A 17756-nucleotide genomic window follows, 5' to 3' on the forward strand; every position below is an offset into this window, starting at 1 on the left:
TTCCACAGATGCATTCAAGTTCCTCAACATTTCTCGAAATAGCTGCAAAAAACTGTCATCATAGTGTCGGACTCTGTCGCCTTCACCCTCCATGTCTTGCCTCAGAGACCCCCCCTCCTCCCATCCAACAGGGAACACGTTCCCCCTGTGAGGGACATATAAGTAACCCAGGAAGATTTCAGGGGCAGGCTGTCCTGAAAACTTCTAGAAATGTTCAGGAGTGCATGTGAGAAAAAGGCATTTGTTGAGGGGAAGTCACCAAATGACAGAAAACAAACGCACCTTAGGATTCATCAGAAGGGAGGAACTCTTCATTTGTGTTTCATATTTTCTGTGTTTAATCGTGGCTGAATAGCTCGAACATAAGCATATATCTTACCACCATGTATTCCCAAACAAGAGGAATATCTCGACTTTTTTATTCTAAAGCCGAGCAGGAGACAAAGCCTTGCTGCAAACTATGATGTAAACAGGTGGAAATCCCATTTTTATTTGACTGCCAGCCAGTCATCAGCGGGCATTTTTTGCCTATTTTTAAAATGCAAAGAGTCTCCATCCTCATCCACTGATTAAAGCGATCATTTATCACAGAGACAGCAGAAGGCCTCTTTGTTCTGCGTAAAGGACAGCGAGTCTGAGGGCCTTGCCAGACTGCAGCTCCTGCACCCCTGCACTGTGGCATCAGTATTCAGGGCCCGTTCGCGGACACGGCGTTCTCTGAGCTGACAGAGGCATCCCTCCCGCTCCACCCCTCCTGTCACACCACCAGAGGGCAGAGCGCAGCACTGCCTTTCCTTCACGCATCCTAGAACACTTTGTGTGCTGAAGCCTACATTGATTCTTCTCCTTTATCTCCTCTGCCCTCTATTCTGATCTGGATTTAAAAGATTCAGATGATTTGTAGAATAGCAGGGACATCCAAGAATCCCCTTTGGTCCACATTTTTTTTTTCATATCCAGGAAATGTTGCAGCTTCATTCTGCTGTTATCATCAGTGGGGGTGATGTGAACGTGTCTTTCCACACAGTGTTTGCTCCGATTACTTTTTTTTTTCTTTTTCAGTTGGTTGACCGTGCTTATAGCTCTGTGTTGCCACCCAACTCTGCATGACCCAAAAATAACCCGGGGTGAGCGCAGTCAGCAACTGTTCTCCGGTCAGCACAAACAACAGGCCGCATCTCTCTCTCACACACACACACACACACACACACACACACACAGGAATGCACATGAAGATATATTGTTTGCATGCACAGGAAAAAAGAGATAAACTTCCTCCGACAAATCCACACACATATTTCAGGTTTTGTTGGCGGAGCAGTAATTCACAGGCAGTGAATGTATAACGCTGCAGCCTCCGTCTCAGCCACTTAAAGTTAAAGGTATTGGTGGAGGCTTCAGGTGACGCGCCCACACAGCTCCCATGGGTGCTTTCTTCTCTGTCCCAGAACGTCGTCCAGTAAAGTCAAAGAAAGGTCATTAGTCGGTTTGATGTGAGGTTATGCAACATCGCAGCCTGGCAGAGACACAAAGCTGGGCTCGAGCAGAGGAGAGAGAGACAGAGAGAGACAGAGAGAGAGACGGTGTGTTTGCTCTTAATATTCTCAGCCAGGAGGAGACTCATCTCCTCACCTGGCCATCAACCCGATGATACCTCCGCTCCCAGAGACAACACCCCACTACCGCAGAGAAACTCTGATCCCCTCAGCAGGGATGATGAAAAATAGAGAGGGAGGGAAATAAAAAAATAAGTCAAAAGCGGCAGGACGGGGGAAGGGGGTCAAATGTTCGAGAGGAGACCTCATGGCAAAGGCTGTATCCTCTCATCGCTTTGCAAAACACACTGCTGATGTCAGACCTGCCAATCATTTAAAGATTTCTCGGGTTTGTAAGTTAAAGCTCCTGTGAGGAACTTTCAGTTTGTGTTGATTTTGGCGCCCCCTGTGGACAAAGCAATACGTCTAACCACGTCACCTATGTTGTCCTATACATGTGTAGGTAGTAAATTCTGGTTGTTAGTTTTTTTACAGTCATGTGTGGACTTTATCAAGAGCCAAGTCTTGGGAGTCAATTTTATGTTGATTAAAAATAGCAAATCCTGGCCTATAACCAAACTCTTACAAAAAACCTGTTAAACCATGCATAGACAAAATGCCCAAATCGCAGTAGTCTGATGATCAATTTATCCTTTCAACTATTTACAGAAGTTATTTCTGTTGGTTTGGACCAATTTGAGGTCATCAAAGTAGTTGACAACGCAACAACAAAGGCCAAGTGGGGAAGCAAACATGAGCAACCAGAAGATCAGACGGGTAAACACAAAGTAAATAGCAGCACAGGACAAAAATGTCCACTAACAGAAAAACACAAGTCAAAGTTGTAGGTAATCCAGTTTGGATTATTTTTGAATTATTCAGCTTGATGAATGTGACTAACCTAGGTTAACAATTAGCTGTATGCAATGTTCTTATGATATCATTACATTCAATGACAAAAAAAAGCCTTTGGAGTCTCTCATTGTGATAGACCCAGAGAGATTTGTTTCGACAATCACTCGCCAAACGCTCTTCAGAGTTTTGAGCATCTTTCAGCTAACTGTTAAACCATTGAACCATTTTAGTGCTTGTTAAATCAGGTGGTGGGGACCCAAAACAGAGACAAAAGAGGGTGAATATTGAACTAACATTGATCAAGTGAAAAGGAACTCAAACTGCAAAATTAATGCTAGCGATTTCAGTTCCTCAATTTAAAAGACGTCAGTATATCAATATGATGTTTTTTTTAGTTTGTTTTTCAATTGTTTCCCATTTTAAAGGCAAAGAGGTCAAGAAAAGAAGGTTTGCCCTGCGTTCTCCCTCTCTGCTCTTGTCCTATTTCCAATGGCACTTTGAGCCCCCCCCCCCCCCTTCCCCCCAGCAACCATGTACATTAACAGAATGTAAATCTGTCCTCTGTGCGTCATGTGTCCCCCACTTAGGAGTCATGGTGCAACTGTGGGCGGAGCTACCTATGCTTTTTTTTTTTTTTTTTTTTTTAAACTAGAGCTTCAACGCTAAAATCATTAGTATTAGTTGTGGAGTGTTTGCCCTGACCTCTCTGACATCACAGTGCAGTGTCCAACTCTGTTAGCCTGCCAAGAAGAAAAAGAAAAGCAGCTTTGACTCTTCAAGGGCACCTCTCACTTCCTCTGAATCGACTCCCCTCTGTGAGGGAGCCAGAGGGAGAGGAGGAGGTGAGGGAGAAGGGAGAAGGGAGAAGGGAATGTCTTAGTTCCACACCTGCAGAGTGAATCACGCTGTCAGCAGCTGAACATAACACAGAATAATGTCACTAGCACCTTTTGGTCTGGCAATATTTACATTTTTTTCTAATTCAATATTTGTGATTTCATTTAAAAGTCAATAAAAAGCCTCGAGCTACACTTAATTTGCTGTTAAATAAAATTACCTAATTTAAATTAAACCAGATCTTGTCCCAACATGGGCCACAGCTCATTAACATAGAATTTGGATTAAAATTCTCGGCACTGGGCTGTTATAACACATAAAGTTTTCTCATAGATTGTATAAGAAGTGTATGAAGCCTCTTGGTTTAAAAGTTAAGCCAATGCAGTATACTGCTTTTAAATTGGATTCCCTCTTATTACCAGCAGGGGGCACTCCAACGGTTACAAAGAGATGCCTGATTGTAAAGAAACTGACTCTACTTCTCAGTTGTTTCATTATCTAAATATATTTTCACAGCAAGTTAATGGTCTTAATGCTATTTTGCTTAAATGTGGCGCAGGGAAGAAATAAACTACTGTTTGAAATACCTCACTTTAAAGTTGTGCTTAGTCCCAAACTACAGGCTCAGTGTAAGCCGACATAGGGGCCTGACAGCAACTATCTTGAAAATTGAGTTTGGATCTATGACACTGTTGGTAAATTGTTTCACACACATTTGAAAAACAACCCACTTCAAAATATGTAAGACACATAGACAAATCTGGGAGGATAAATCTCAGAAGATGAGACGAAACAGAGCTTTATTCAATCCTAAAACATATTAAAAATGTGAAACCAAAGCCCCTCTCGCTTCCTCTGAAAGCCAGTATTGCTTAGCTACCGCCTGAAGACACATTTTCTCCTTACTGTAATCCAGGCTTGTAAAACAACTTCTACTTATGAATAAAGCTATACATAAAAAAGCTCTATTAATTGAAACTGCTATGTTGACATATTTTTTTCCCATCAAAATTTATGGGGAGCGGCTTGTGTGAGTGAGCACAGATAATGGTAAAATCTGAATATCAGCACTTTTTCTAATGGAAACTTATTTCTTCCCATCCCTTATTTGATGAATCTGCTCGCCTCTAAACTTGTCCGCAGCACATACTGTACGTACTATCAAACAGAACTCCATTTACACTGTGAATCTCTTTTTTTAATTTATTTAGTCCTTTTCCTAGAAGGCTCTTTCTCTACACTCAGCTCTCCCTCGATCACACATTCAAAACACAACACGGACCAGAAGCACAAACTACTTTTGTCTCACAAATACATTTTCTTTGTATCTGCTTCACCAGCATACATAAGCACTTACACAAATACCCACTCCAAGACGAGTGTTTGGCCCTGAAAGACATGCTTTTAGGGCACACTGCTGAAAGGTGTTAGTTGTTCTCTATGCAGGGAAACTGTCGGTAGAAGAAAACCTGGTGGTGTCATTGCAAACCTGTGTTTCCCTCTCATGAATGTCTTAGAAAGATGCAGCCTGTGTCTTACACGCTGTCCTCTCTAAAGCTCTTCACCTCAAAGAGAGAAGACGAATATGCCCAGTGGAGTACAAAAAAGCTGTATTTGAGCAGTAGGAGTCAAACATAACATTTATATCTTCTTATGTTGTTGTATAGTTACTAATGAGGTATCTAAAAATACATTAAAGTAGGTCTTACTCCAGTATAATTGGCATTCTGCTCAGATGAAAGTTACTAATCCAGTTTGAGGCACATATCTATGTCAACTGTGGGGTTTGGTATTTAATGGCTAAGTAGTCGTAATGCTACTTTGATTGCTGTTCCCAGTGGACGACTAGTATTATACAACATTTTACAAAAAGCAGGCAGGTGATGCAAGGCTAGTGCTAATATTTTGTGTCAATTTTCGAGTTTCTGAAAATCGGCTATATTCAGTTTCTAGAAGACTTTCCACATTCCTTGTCTTTGTCAATTTTCTTTTCACTAAGCTAGAACTAGAGCATGAGGCACACATTGTATTTCTTCCTCACACCTAAACAAAATAATAGATCCATTGCCAATGGCTTCCAACACATGACTGTTGGGGAGGTCCATTGAAGAGGTTCAACATACAAACACTATATATATATTGGAAAATGAAACTCATTTGATATAAGTGATCTGATTTAGTTGGCTTGCTGCTTTTGGAAAGTCCCAATCTGGGTCCCACTCTGAAAGGAACCTCTGTAAAAGAAGAGTTATCAGTTATTAGTTGACTGGTGCAACCCCTAACTTCTAAACTGATTCCGATCATAAAGATATTCAAACCTTCTTCAAACAAGAGTTCTTAGAAGTAAAACTTGCGAGAACTGGTTAATAGCCTCATTTTTCAAAAAAGGTCCTCAATTTGTGTAAAACATGCAATGGTCCTCACATAGACCAAAAAGCAAGAACACTCGCACACACACACAAACACACCTATTTGTTCGTCCCTAAAGAAGAGGTCCCATATATTTTATATTCCAGTAGTTCCCAACCTGCCAGAACAACTCTTTTGTAATGTTAACAGACAAAGAGTAAGGTATTTTACCTGCTTTTTGTAAAGTGTCTTGAGATAACACTTGTTATGAGTTGACGCTATACAAAATAAATTGAATTGAATTGAATTGAACCTTGTAGTTTAGGCACAATGGGGGAAATTCAAAATACATCTAAGGGGGATGATTAAGTTAATTCAAGACTTTCGAAACAGATGTTTGAAATAAAAACTCATGCTCACTTCCTTACTTTTTTTGGGAGCATACACCAACATCTTGTGATGTTCATCAGCATTTTTAAGGTAAATGAGAGAGACAACGAGAAACATGATGATTTGTTCCCCCTAGGGTTTGTTTTTTATTCATCAGGACTTGATGCATCCAAGTATAGGATCATTCAGTTTTGGCACCTTTTAAGATTTCATTTTCAATTTGAACAACACATTAAAAATCAAAAGAAAAAAGTAATGACTAAGGCTGTGTGAGTTTTAAAAATAAATTACATACATACACATATTTATATATTTTTTAAAGAAATCAACCAAACCTTTTAAAAAAGCAGTTTTGTTCAATGTAGACGGTTTGGTTTGTCTCACAAAAGCAAGAAGTTAAAATGAACTAAATTAATAAAAAAGAAAATGTAAGAAAATAACACATGAAAACATTAATACTTTAAAGTTTAGCATCATTGCTTTTTTCCCCTTATAATAATTAACCTTTAAAACTTAAGTTTCTCAAGAGCAGATTTGCTGTAATTTAATAGCATGCATTTAATTTCTGAAATTGTGAGTCACTTAGCTTCTCTTGTACTATTTTATATTTAACATGTTTTTATTTTTGCTTTTGGCGTCCTCTTCTTTTCCTTTCCCTCTGCTCCTTCCTTTTTGTAGAAGTCGTGTTCGGAGTCTTTGCGTAGTTACATTTTGAACCCTTTAAGTTGGCTCTTTCTGTTAAGGGGTTCAACTCTCCTGTTACGACTCCCTCCCAAAAAAGAAAGTGAACAGTGACTAAGAAAAAGTCGAGAAGGTTCTATTAAAAGAAAAAATATTATTCTACTGCTGACTGTTTGCCTCAGCCCCTAGTGGCACCAGTCACTGTGTACTGCTGCAACCTAAAGCACCTTCTCTTGTACTCCACCTTCAAATAAATAGATACCAAAAGAGTCTTTTCTTATCTCAGCAACAGCACTTGGTTTAGTTACTTTGTTTTTTTGTCTTTTTTGCTTCGGTAAAGTTTGTCACTCTTGATTATTAATGTAATAATTTATTTATAAAAGTAATACATATATATAGTACCTTTGTTAGAGATTACAGATTGGGCTAATTCTTACTGAATCCCAAGCTGTAACAATTCACAGTTTTAATGCAAAATTGAACAAATAAGTCAATAAATACAGGAGGTGTATATCTGAGCGGTGGGCTGGCTGAGGGGGAGCTCGACCTGTTACTCCAACCAAATGTGTTGGGCAAAACTGTCAAACCAAAGGGCTATGAAATCATGAAATTGATTCTTTATCTCATAAATGCCCATCCCCCTCCCACCCTCCTTTATCAAAGCCCCATACCTCATAAACAAACCTGCGCAAAAAAGATACAGATCTCACTCTCTCGGGACAACCTGACCCGCTCTCACTGTTCTGCCATTCAATCCAGGAACACAGCAGACCTGTTGAAACTCTCTCAACAATGGTAATGGAAAAGTCATGCAGCTGAACAAAAAGAACAAATGTCTATAAACATGGAAATCCATCTTCTGGGGCGTACTGCACCCACAGGGGTTCCCGTGTCTCCTGGTCTCTGCTCTCCGCCGGGCTTGCCTGGCCTGTGTCGACTCCCTCATACCGGCGTTGTGCGGCGGTTTGCTGTGTTGGTGTGACTTGAGTCTTTCAGATCCTTCTGGATGCAGTTGTGGACTTGCAGGAAGTTGTGGTCCCTCTCAGAGTTGTAGGTGGCGGTGGGCGTACCGGAGGACTTGAGTGTGTCCCTAGGAAGCGTGTACATTGAGATCTCTGTGGATGGCAGCGCACTGAAGCCCTTCAGGCCCACCGGCGAGGTGTCACGGGAGTGTGATGGGTCCGTGGAGCGGGAAGAGGAGCGCGAGCGGCGCCTGTAGCGGTAGCGGTAGCTGGGGATTCGCGTGATGGCTGAGCCTTGGAGGTAGTCGGCTGCACGTGCCCCTATTCGAAGCTGTCGATGGCGGTCGATGAACATGTGCACGGCCAAGACGCCCACCATCTCAGCCATGATGAAGGAGAGGGCGCCGAAGTAGAAGGACCAGCCGTAAGAGTAGCTGTTCTTCTTCGAGTCGCTTTTTGAAGGGTCCCCCGCGTTGGCTGATATGTACACGATGATCCCGATGATGTTGCTCAGGCCTGAAGAGGAATGCAGGATTAGCACCACACAGCAGGGGAGCAGTGGGTGATGTGTAATGGATTCATGAGGGAAAAGAAAACAAGGTATCAGTCAGAAAGAGCTCCTGGGATGAGTCATCATAAGTTTTATGCTACGTATACAATATGTATAGTATACCAAGTATGTTAAGAAAGCTGTTTTATAGGGTACACACAACTAATTTGACCAAACTCTCCATCAAACATGACTCATCTTACACTCTTAATCTTTTCCCTTGCAGCCAGAAACAAGACTAAGGAGCTGTGTTCTGTAATAGAGCTAGTCATGAATCCATACATATATAAATATATACTTTGATGTGTTGGTTTAGTCACACATGGAAAAATGTTTGACATGGTATATCTGGGAAGATAGATTGCAGGGAAAGTGTGTCAGGAACTGAATATTTTTATAGACGAGTCCCCGATGGATGGCTCCTTCCATCGGGGACTTATTAATAATAGTAAGCATTATCATCATTTTATTGTTTGACAGAATAGCTATAATTATATACAGAATTACCGGTGAACAAGGTAAAATCATTCAATAACTGCTTTCCAAAGTGTGTTGGTGATTTCATAAGAAGCTCAATGAAGTGACAAAACAAGTGAGAGGCTTATTGTAAAGCCACTGCAGGCTGCAGTCATCGAGGTTGGTGGCTGCCTCTAGTCATTTTTCAAAGAAGACACATCCTGTCTCATGTTGTTGGCGTTTGACTCACCTGCAGACACAAAGAAGATTCCCGCGCTGAGGATGATGTTGTGACGTGACTTATAAAACTCACTGGCAGCTATACACAGGCCTCCCATGAAGAGCAGGATGACACTGAGGATGGGGAAGATGCTGGAGGCTCGCACCGCACCTGGGTATCAGTGAGGGACATCGGGATAGAAAGAAGGGGGGGGGGGGGGGGGTGGAGATGGGATTTCACGCAGAGAGAGGAAAAACAGCCAAAGGGGGCAGCAAAGAAGAGAGGGAAAATGGCAGAAATGATGAAGCAGAGGGAGCGAGAGACAAAGAGAGGGGAAAAAAAAAAAAGCACATTAGAATCCATTTCAGCATCTGCTTCTTGTGTGTGTGCACATCCTAATCAACACCCCATCAGGCCTGTGAAAGACTCCATCAACACCGTCTAGAGAGTGTGTATCCCCACAGTGAGCCTGTTACCCAACCTTATGTAATCACACCGCTTGACTCTCCCTCTCTCCCAGCACACTTATCCGCAGACCACAGAGCTTACTGGCTGCTTTATGTAGCATCATGTGAACGGCAGTCAACAAAAGTGCTACAGGGCTCTGGCATGTATATGAGCCAGGCCGCAGTGCAGGGGGATGCAGCCACGCGTCCTTGAAACCAACCAGATCGTCCTTGCAGCTAATTATCAAGAAGCAAAAAGTGAAAGAGGAATATGACGGTACTTTTCAAGGTCAAGCCAGGGTCGGAACGAGCTGCACTACGCCCTCAGGTGTCAGGTACAATTAGAGTCATACTTAAAAAGGAAAAAAACATCTGTACATCTTTTTTTTTTACATTAACCTCCTGCTATCCACCTTGCCTCTTAAACTTTATGGCCACCACATCTCTCTCCGCCTCTCTCCTGTTTAACATGCGCCCTTAAACTTTCATCAGCCTGCTTAAATTTTCACCACTTTACCTCATCTCTTACGAGGCCTGCCACCTCAGCACTTTCGCAGCTTCTCCCCAAAGTGCTGACGCCGGACTGGGTGGCTCTGCTTGCTGCCTGCACCTCCACAGGGACCCTGCTGGGGCTCCTGGCGGACCCTGAATGCCTGCATACCTGATGCCATTCATCCAAATACTACCCCTACACACACACACACACACAGCCTTCTCTCTACCAGGGGGTCGCTTATCCTGTCAGTCGCCAAACATCTTCACAGCTCGTTGGTAAAGCCAACATCAGCCCACAAATGGGCAGCAGTCAACATGTGCACTGCAGGGGAGCCCGAAGAGGAGGCCACAGCTGGCTGGACCCTCGTCGTTCACCTTCCTCCTGAGCTATAAGCTGTAAATACAGCAAGACTCAGTGTGCTTTAGGTTGTATTGTGCCTCATGTTTCAGTATGTGAATATTATTCACAAAAGGATTTTCCAGAAACTTTAAGGTTTCCAGAGCTTTTCTATGAACTCTCCTGAAGCAAGCAAGCTAACACACAATCCACGAACCTGATTGGCTTATTTTATCACGGGCTTGAGATCCCAAACTTAAACACAATATCTAGCAACTTTCAAGACAAATTCAGTTTTAGTTGTTCAATCGAATGAGGAGGAATTTCAACCACCGCTGGTCAGATTGACGTGAAACTTCACACCGTTATGTTTGGTCCCCAGACACGAATACCTTAAAGATTTCTTGCCCCACCTGACCCTTCTGCCTGTTCCACCATCTGGCCAAAAGTTTTCACTTAGGGCGCACTCACTCTAGCAAAGTTGTCCCGTACAGGTCTTAAGATCCTCCTCCTCCTCCATCCACCTCACCGTGCCCTTTGCCCGCCTCAGCACCATGGGGGAGCTCTGCTCCCCAGCTCTGGAACTCTCTACCACCTGACATTCACAACATTGACTCTCTCCCCATCTTCAAATCCAGACTCAAAACCCATCTGTTCAAGATCGCCTACTCACTCTAACATTTTAACTGCAATTACACTGTCCTACATTTCATTTCTTTATTGTATGCTGTTTTTATCCATCGTTCTTTTTAAATGTTGATTGTTGTACTGTGTCCTTGTGTGGCTTGAAAGGCGCTTATAAATAAAATGTATTATTATTATTATTATTATTATTATTATTATTATTATTAATAATAAGCATGATTGTTCCCCCTCCCCCTCCGGCCTGCACTCACACTGCTCCAGGACTAACCGGGCCTAAGTACTGTAGCCTCTTGTACATAACGTCGTAATATAACACATGCATAGCTTTGCGTAATCATGAAGTGTCCTAATAAGACAGGCGGATACAGCCAAAGAATTCTGCATGAACTGTACCGTGCTTGAGCAAGGATCGGAGCACTCACACAAGTCAAACGAACTGGATTTTAGTGGTGAAGCGTGCTTGGGCAATGTACGCTGTACCTGCTGATCATAAAGTGGTTCAAACTATAAAATGCACGACCGTTACATTTTTCTCAAACCCGGTTTTGTAGTGATAGTTACTCATCTTTTTGTCTTGGAAGTTTCTTTTTAATTAGTTATTTGATGCTATAATACATTGACAGCTCTGTTGATGAATGACATGAATTTAAGTCTGCTAAGAAGGTTGTGCATATCTAACGAGCACCTTTATGTCAAATTTTTGACCCGACACAGTAATGTCTCTGCTCCCTGTCTTACCTCTCTATTCATCATGTCATCAATCACCATCATGACGTGCGCAGCGCTGTCTTTAACCTTGTCTGAAACAGTTCCAGTCTGTATGATGAAGAAGATTTTAATGCTGTCATTCATATATCTCATTTTTCTTTCTCCCGTCTACTAACCACAGTCATCGCATCGCCCAGGAAATGTCTTTTGGTCTCTCTCTTGCTCTCTCTCTCTCTCTCTCTCTCTCTCTTTTCAATCGACACTGAGTCAAAGCACAAAACGATTCGGAAGATAAAGTGTCCACTCGCCCTCCCCCTGTCTTTCTCTTTTTCTCCCTTTCTCTCCCATTTGTCTCCTTGCGTGACCAAAGGGGATTGTGGGGTTTTGGGTTACAGGTGAGGCGGGTTGATTAAATATTAAGTTGTCCTGGGAGTTGACCCTGCTCCTGTGTCCCGCTCTAAATGCATCTCTCTTCCTAAATTCTCCCCCCACCGTCTCATGCCTCCATCGCTCTCTGCTGTTAACCCTGAAGATATTGACACGGCGACGCAGCACGTTACCTGGGAGAGGGCAGAGGTTCTATTTCATGCTTCAGCTTCTTCTGCAGAGATAAACACGGACAAAGGACTAACCAAATGTATCGATTTGTGAACAGTGGGGTTGTTAAATAGTGCCTCAAGGTGACACTGAAGTTTACAAAACTTAAGTTTACAAAACTGGAGAGGCTCCATTTAGGGCAGTAAAAGTAGAGGTTATACTCATCATCGCATAGGTCACAGGTCCGCCTCCTAATGCTCCTTATGCTAGTTTGTGCATGAAATTTCACAGTCCCCCCCCCCCCCCCCCCCCACATTTCCTGTCACTCTCAAGCTGTCCTATCAAATAAGGGCAAAAATGCTGCATTGCTTTGCATTGTTTTATTCACTATAGCTGATCTCACAGTGGTCACAATTAGTCACAAATATCACTGGGAACATTTTCAATTCAGGCTTTTTTGGTCCAAACGATCAGCTGTTTCTAAAGCTGCAGCTCAGTCTTAACATTAATCCAAAGCCTCAGGCATCATACAGACACAACTTGCCATCAAAGAGCCCATATTCTGCCCTTTTTGGGGTTTGTATATTTAATCTATATACCTACTTTTGTACGTTCACATTAGCTGAAGTTCTAAAAAAGTGTCTGTTTTCATGAACTGCTCCTCCTTGCTCCCTCTACGCTCTGAGTCCGTCAGCTACACTCTGTTGAGCCCACACTGTTAGACCCCACGTGGGCCAAGTCTGCTCTGATTGGTCTGCCGAGCCTCTCTGTCGTTATTGGTCAGTTGCTCAGCATGCTTCTCGGAAATTTCAACATGAGCTGCTGGGCTTTCCACAACGAGCCAATGGGCTTAGATCAGTGATCTCACACTGACAATGACGTCGGACTGGCAAATTTTTATTATTTATTTAGAACCGAGCGTTACATGCGGCTAATGCTACAGCTAACAGGAGGACGTAGGAGAAGCCGCGGACTTTGAATTTTTGCACATAGATGTTCCTAAACATGCACAGGACATTTGGAAAACACACTAAAGAGCATATAAAACCAGAAAAAGCAGAATATGGGACCTTTAAGGTTTGATTATTGTTAGTAACTAAATATTTAATTGCACAATTTAATGAACTACAAATACTTAATGATATCTCTCAAATTTAACCTTTTATAATCACTGCCTGATTTTTTTTTTTTTGCATTTTGCATTTTTAAAAGGGTCATAAATTCAGCCCGAATTTCCAAATTCTAAAACTTCAAGTTAAAACAAAGATTAAGTTCAGACCCAATGTCCCAAAAACCGATAAGTAAGAAAGCAAAAAACTATTCAAATCTTTATGGACTTGTATCCATTGTTTCCTGTTTTGTCAAACTCTAATCAGGACAATACAGTCAACATCTCTTTACTGTTGGCAACAGATATGACCACCTCTGCTGATGAGCCTCCGGAGCCCCCTGCTGTAACAGATGGCTGACGTCACTCAGGCTTACAGTCTATGGTTAAATGTAATTATACTCTTAACCATATTTTGCCAGATTGGACTCATAATAAGTTACATCTATCCATCTAAAAGCTCAAATTGTTGACAGATGTCATTTTTAAACCACATTACACAGGTCACAGGTACCAGTCGTACACCTTTGAGAATCCCATATCATTTTAACTCTTCTTCACACCACATTACATCCCAACATAGAAGAACTCTTTGCAGCAGCTTGTGTCTGCAGAAAAAAAAGTGCCCCAGGTTTGAAGTCTTCTGAGAAATCTTGAAAGCCAAGATCAGGCGAGCGATGCTGGAGCGTTCCAGGATGAGAGCATCCAACTCATATGCATGGCTTCGAGGATCATCTGCCTTGTGGTGCAGCTCCAGTCCTATGCATTCTCTCTATTAACATCCGTGTTTAGCAGCAGCCGACTGAAAAGTGCAGTGACCTTCACAGTGACCTCCCAGCATGCACTGTGCCTTCCCTCGGATCAGGCTCCAGTTTGCTGCCCCTGGGTTTGGCTGACCAGGCGTATACCTCGGACGAAAAGGCTGAAGTCCCTGCAGATTTTTTCCTGACAGGCTGCAGCACTCTGTTTTCCTGTGAGTGTGTGTGTGTGTGTGTGTGTGTGTGTGTGTCAGTGTGCACATTATGTACACATGAGGCTCAGATAGTCGAGTCTCAGAGCAGCATGTTGCCTGCAGTGAGGGCTGACGATGGGAAATGTTGGAGGAAGACGGGACAATAACTGCGCCCAAAGGCAGTAAAGGCTGCTTCTATCGGAGAGGACACCTATTCAGAATCAATCTCTTCTCACCACATTCATGAGGTTTCACATCTTCACTTTCCATCTCCTACAGACCGACTGTCAGAGTTTGGGATCCTGCCTGGAGGGATGTTTAAGCACCGCAGCACCCCGGGGGGAGGCAGGCTGAGAAACTGACAGGCTGACAGAGAGACAAGCACTAGACTCTGTTATGGAAGGGTATGTGCAAAATAAAATGACAATGTTTAACCATCCTGCACATATCGATTTGCTGATATATTGAGCTGATGTTAATCTTCTATCCAACATTAGCTACAGTCTAACAGTTACAGCTTTTGTCAAATGTGCCAAAGGTTTCTTACTGATGGGACAATTTTGAAAACACAAAAAGTCCTGCAATTTTTTGGCAACTTTTGGCAGCGGCTCATAATACCGAAATTGTAGAAACCAATTAAAAGCCTGTATTTAAAAAAAAACCTTCAAGGGCTTGATTCATATGGCCTGGAATCCAAATCTTCACGACTTATCCCACCAGAATGATGTTATTCAAAATAAAAGAAGGACAAAAACAGTTTTGAAAATGCAAAAGTCTCTCAATGATTTTATAAACTACTTTTTCGGCAATAACTTTTCTGCACTCTTGTAAAGCACTTTGAACTGCAATTTAATTTGTCTGAAAGGTGCTACATGAATAAAGTTTGATTGATTAATTGATTGATTGATTGAAAATACCGGCTTTCAAATAAGTGGTAAATTGAGATGAAATGAAATCCAGAAATGAATTGTGATTTAAAAAATGAACGTACTATAAAAAAAATATATATACTGTATATATATTGCTCCAGTGTTATACAAGACATGATTACATTGAAATAACTGAAGCACGGTACTGGAGTAGCTGGTTGGGCTGGAAGTAAAGTTAGAGGAGCTGAAGTTTTACTTTCGATGTAAATATCAGGCAAAGGAAGGCTAAAGATTAAAAAAGCAGAACATTTAAGGAGAAATGTATACTGAATAGGTATACTGTATAACTATTAACTTTCATCTTGTCATAACTTTTGCACAAAAGAAACAAAAAGCTGTTGTGATATTTATACCTCTATGCATGACTTGACAGCCCGTAAGAACCGGATAGGGATTGGTGATTATCTCAGCCAGGGTGACATTATTCTGACAGAGGGCTGCTGGGATGGCTACAGTCCTGGTCACAACTCTCCTGTGTGGTAAAACGCTGTCAAAATGAAAGCATTGACCTCGGTGCTAATAGCTAATGACAGAGCAAACTCTGCAGCGTCTTGTGTTTCTGAAGCGTTCGCCTCAGCCCCACATGAACGGAAGCTCCAGGGAGGCGTGTGATTAGCACTGAGGTCACTGTTTTGATTTGGGTCGAGGTCACGATCACAAAGAGTTGAGCGTCTTCTGTTTCTTTCACCCATATTCATGTGACACAATGTTCAATTGTGTTTCCGGGGCTCAACACCAACTCTGCACTCTAAGTCTATAGAAAATATTTCTGGTCAACCAGCACACTGTCTTATGACACAGCGGCAACAACCTCCAGTGTTGAAAAATCAGGCCAAGGCAGAAGGGGCAAACTTGCAGTTCCTTGTTTGTCCACTTGAGGCTGGATTCAAAAGAAAAGGAATCCCCATTTGGTCCCATATAAAAACGGTTAGTATTAACTTCAGTTAGCTAGCTGTGTTTGGTTTCGCAGGCAACAGTTAATATTTCAGTCGGTAAAAATCACAGTTGTCAGCCGAAAAAGAGAAGCCTGCCACTGTTTACTTAGTTGGAAAATGTAAAACACGTTGTAAGAAAAAGGTACATTTTTATAAATATTAGTCTGCATGTTAGTCATGCTAGTAAACAATGAAGGGCACTAACTCAGGGTTCTTGAAATGAATTTGAACTCAACTTACAGACATAACTACGAGTTGAGCTTCTTCATATTGACAGCTTAACTTAAATCCTACCCTCTTAAGAGAATAAATCAATAGCAAGTCGCCCCAAATTCTTTTAAATTCAATTCAAATGAGACGAAATCTCCAAAGCCGAAGAAAAATCAAAATCAAAGTCTTCCTCAAACTCCGATTTCTATTGACTTGGTTTAGTCATGATTGGCACTTTCTTCTATTTACCACCGCTTTCACTGGTTGTTTTCCTGTCTGTCAGGAGCACAGAAGTGAGAATTGGCACACGGGTCTACTTTCCACAGATTGGAGAGAATCTTGTGTGCTTTGAGTTTATTGAACGCACACTGAATATCATCAATCGTTTGAATTCCTCTCTGATTGATGCATGCTAACACGACAATGCAGACCGCAGGTGATTGCACGCTTACAGGCCCAACCAGCAGCTGGTTGTCATTTCAGAGGAAATGATGGGATAGGATGCAATGATATGCCATGCGATGTGATGTGATACACCTGTACATGTATGAGAGTAACATGAATCTCAAACCAATGACCTGTCAGACCATATTTCTAAAAAAGCAAGTAAAGGAATGAGTGATTTCCTCTTTCCTCCAGGTAAAGACGAGGCCAGTACCTCGCTCCTCCTGCTCTGTTCGTGTCTGCACCGGGGGAAGGAGCTGTTATAACAAGCGATGGAGGCTCATTAGCTCCGCCCGGCCCTGTAGTCTTGCCAGCATGCGTGCCAACCCTGCTCACAGAGACTCAGGGTGAGAGCAGAAACTGTGTGTACTGTATCGATTGGCACGGCTGCAGCTCAGGCTGGTGTCCGAGCGCTGGCACCGCTCAGCGCCGACTGACAAACCACTTAATGAGACTCTACACCCGTGCAGGCCCCGTGGCTGGCTTTTCTGCTGCAGCCAGTCCTCCTCAGTGCCTCTGTGGCTTTTACTCATGCAACCTGAGTCCACACGGTAAATACTCTGAATATTCAGAGGCATCCGAGCAGCTTTGCAGTGAGTCAGCTTCATGCACTGACTGGCAGTTGCTTTAATTTCCCAGAACGCCAGCAAGAAAACACACAAGGGAGCAAACATGGCAAAGACCCAGCATTTAATATTTACTTTGAAGTCCATAGTAAGTAAGACTTGTTCATCTCAAATCTCAAGACTGATTCATTTGGTAACATTTTTGCAGATTCATACATTTAACTAGCTATGTAATGAAAATCTGTGTTTTCTACTTCCTGTTTTCTGTAAAAAAAAATCATACAAAGCATAGATATTATGTATGAGAGGTTTAAATCTCTCCTTTACAAGAAGGTACGATACAATGTGACATCAGACGCATCTGTCTTTCTTCCCTCCATCTTTCCTCTCTCCCACACGCTCTCGTCCTTCCTCTCTTCTTCCCCACGTCTTCCTTTCATTCTCCCTCTCTCTCTCTCATCTCTTCTTTTACTTTATCTCTACCTCTCTCTCTTTCTCCTTGTCGTTTTCTCTCCCACCTGATATTTTTTGAATTTTCTCTCCCTCTCTTTCTTTCTTTCTGTGCTTTATTTTATCTCTGCATCTCTTTTTTCCCACTTTCTTAAAACT

The 17756-nt window shown here is 42.3% G+C and overlaps 1 protein-coding gene across 1 annotated transcript in view; it reads right to left on the reverse strand.

Moving 5' to 3' along the window:
* Positions 1-6085: 6085 nt before the first annotated feature.
* cacng2a (calcium channel, voltage-dependent, gamma subunit 2a) overlaps positions 6086-17756 on the reverse strand; it is a 61900-nt gene continuing 50229 nt past the window's right edge. The window contains exons 3-4 of the mRNA XM_065964660.1: positions 8866-9006; positions 6086-8125 (exon numbers count right to left, since the gene is read on the reverse strand). Of these exons, the coding sequence (XP_065820732.1) occupies positions 7590-8125; positions 8866-9006 (677 nt within the window). The 3' untranslated portion in view covers positions 6086-7589. The remainder of the gene's footprint in view (positions 8126-8865; positions 9007-17756) is intronic.

The sequence above is a fragment of the Labrus bergylta genome, chromosome 16, assembly GCF_963930695.1.
Source record: "Labrus bergylta chromosome 16, fLabBer1.1, whole genome shotgun sequence".
Taxonomy (NCBI): Eukaryota; Metazoa; Chordata; class Actinopteri; order Labriformes; family Labridae; genus Labrus; species Labrus bergylta.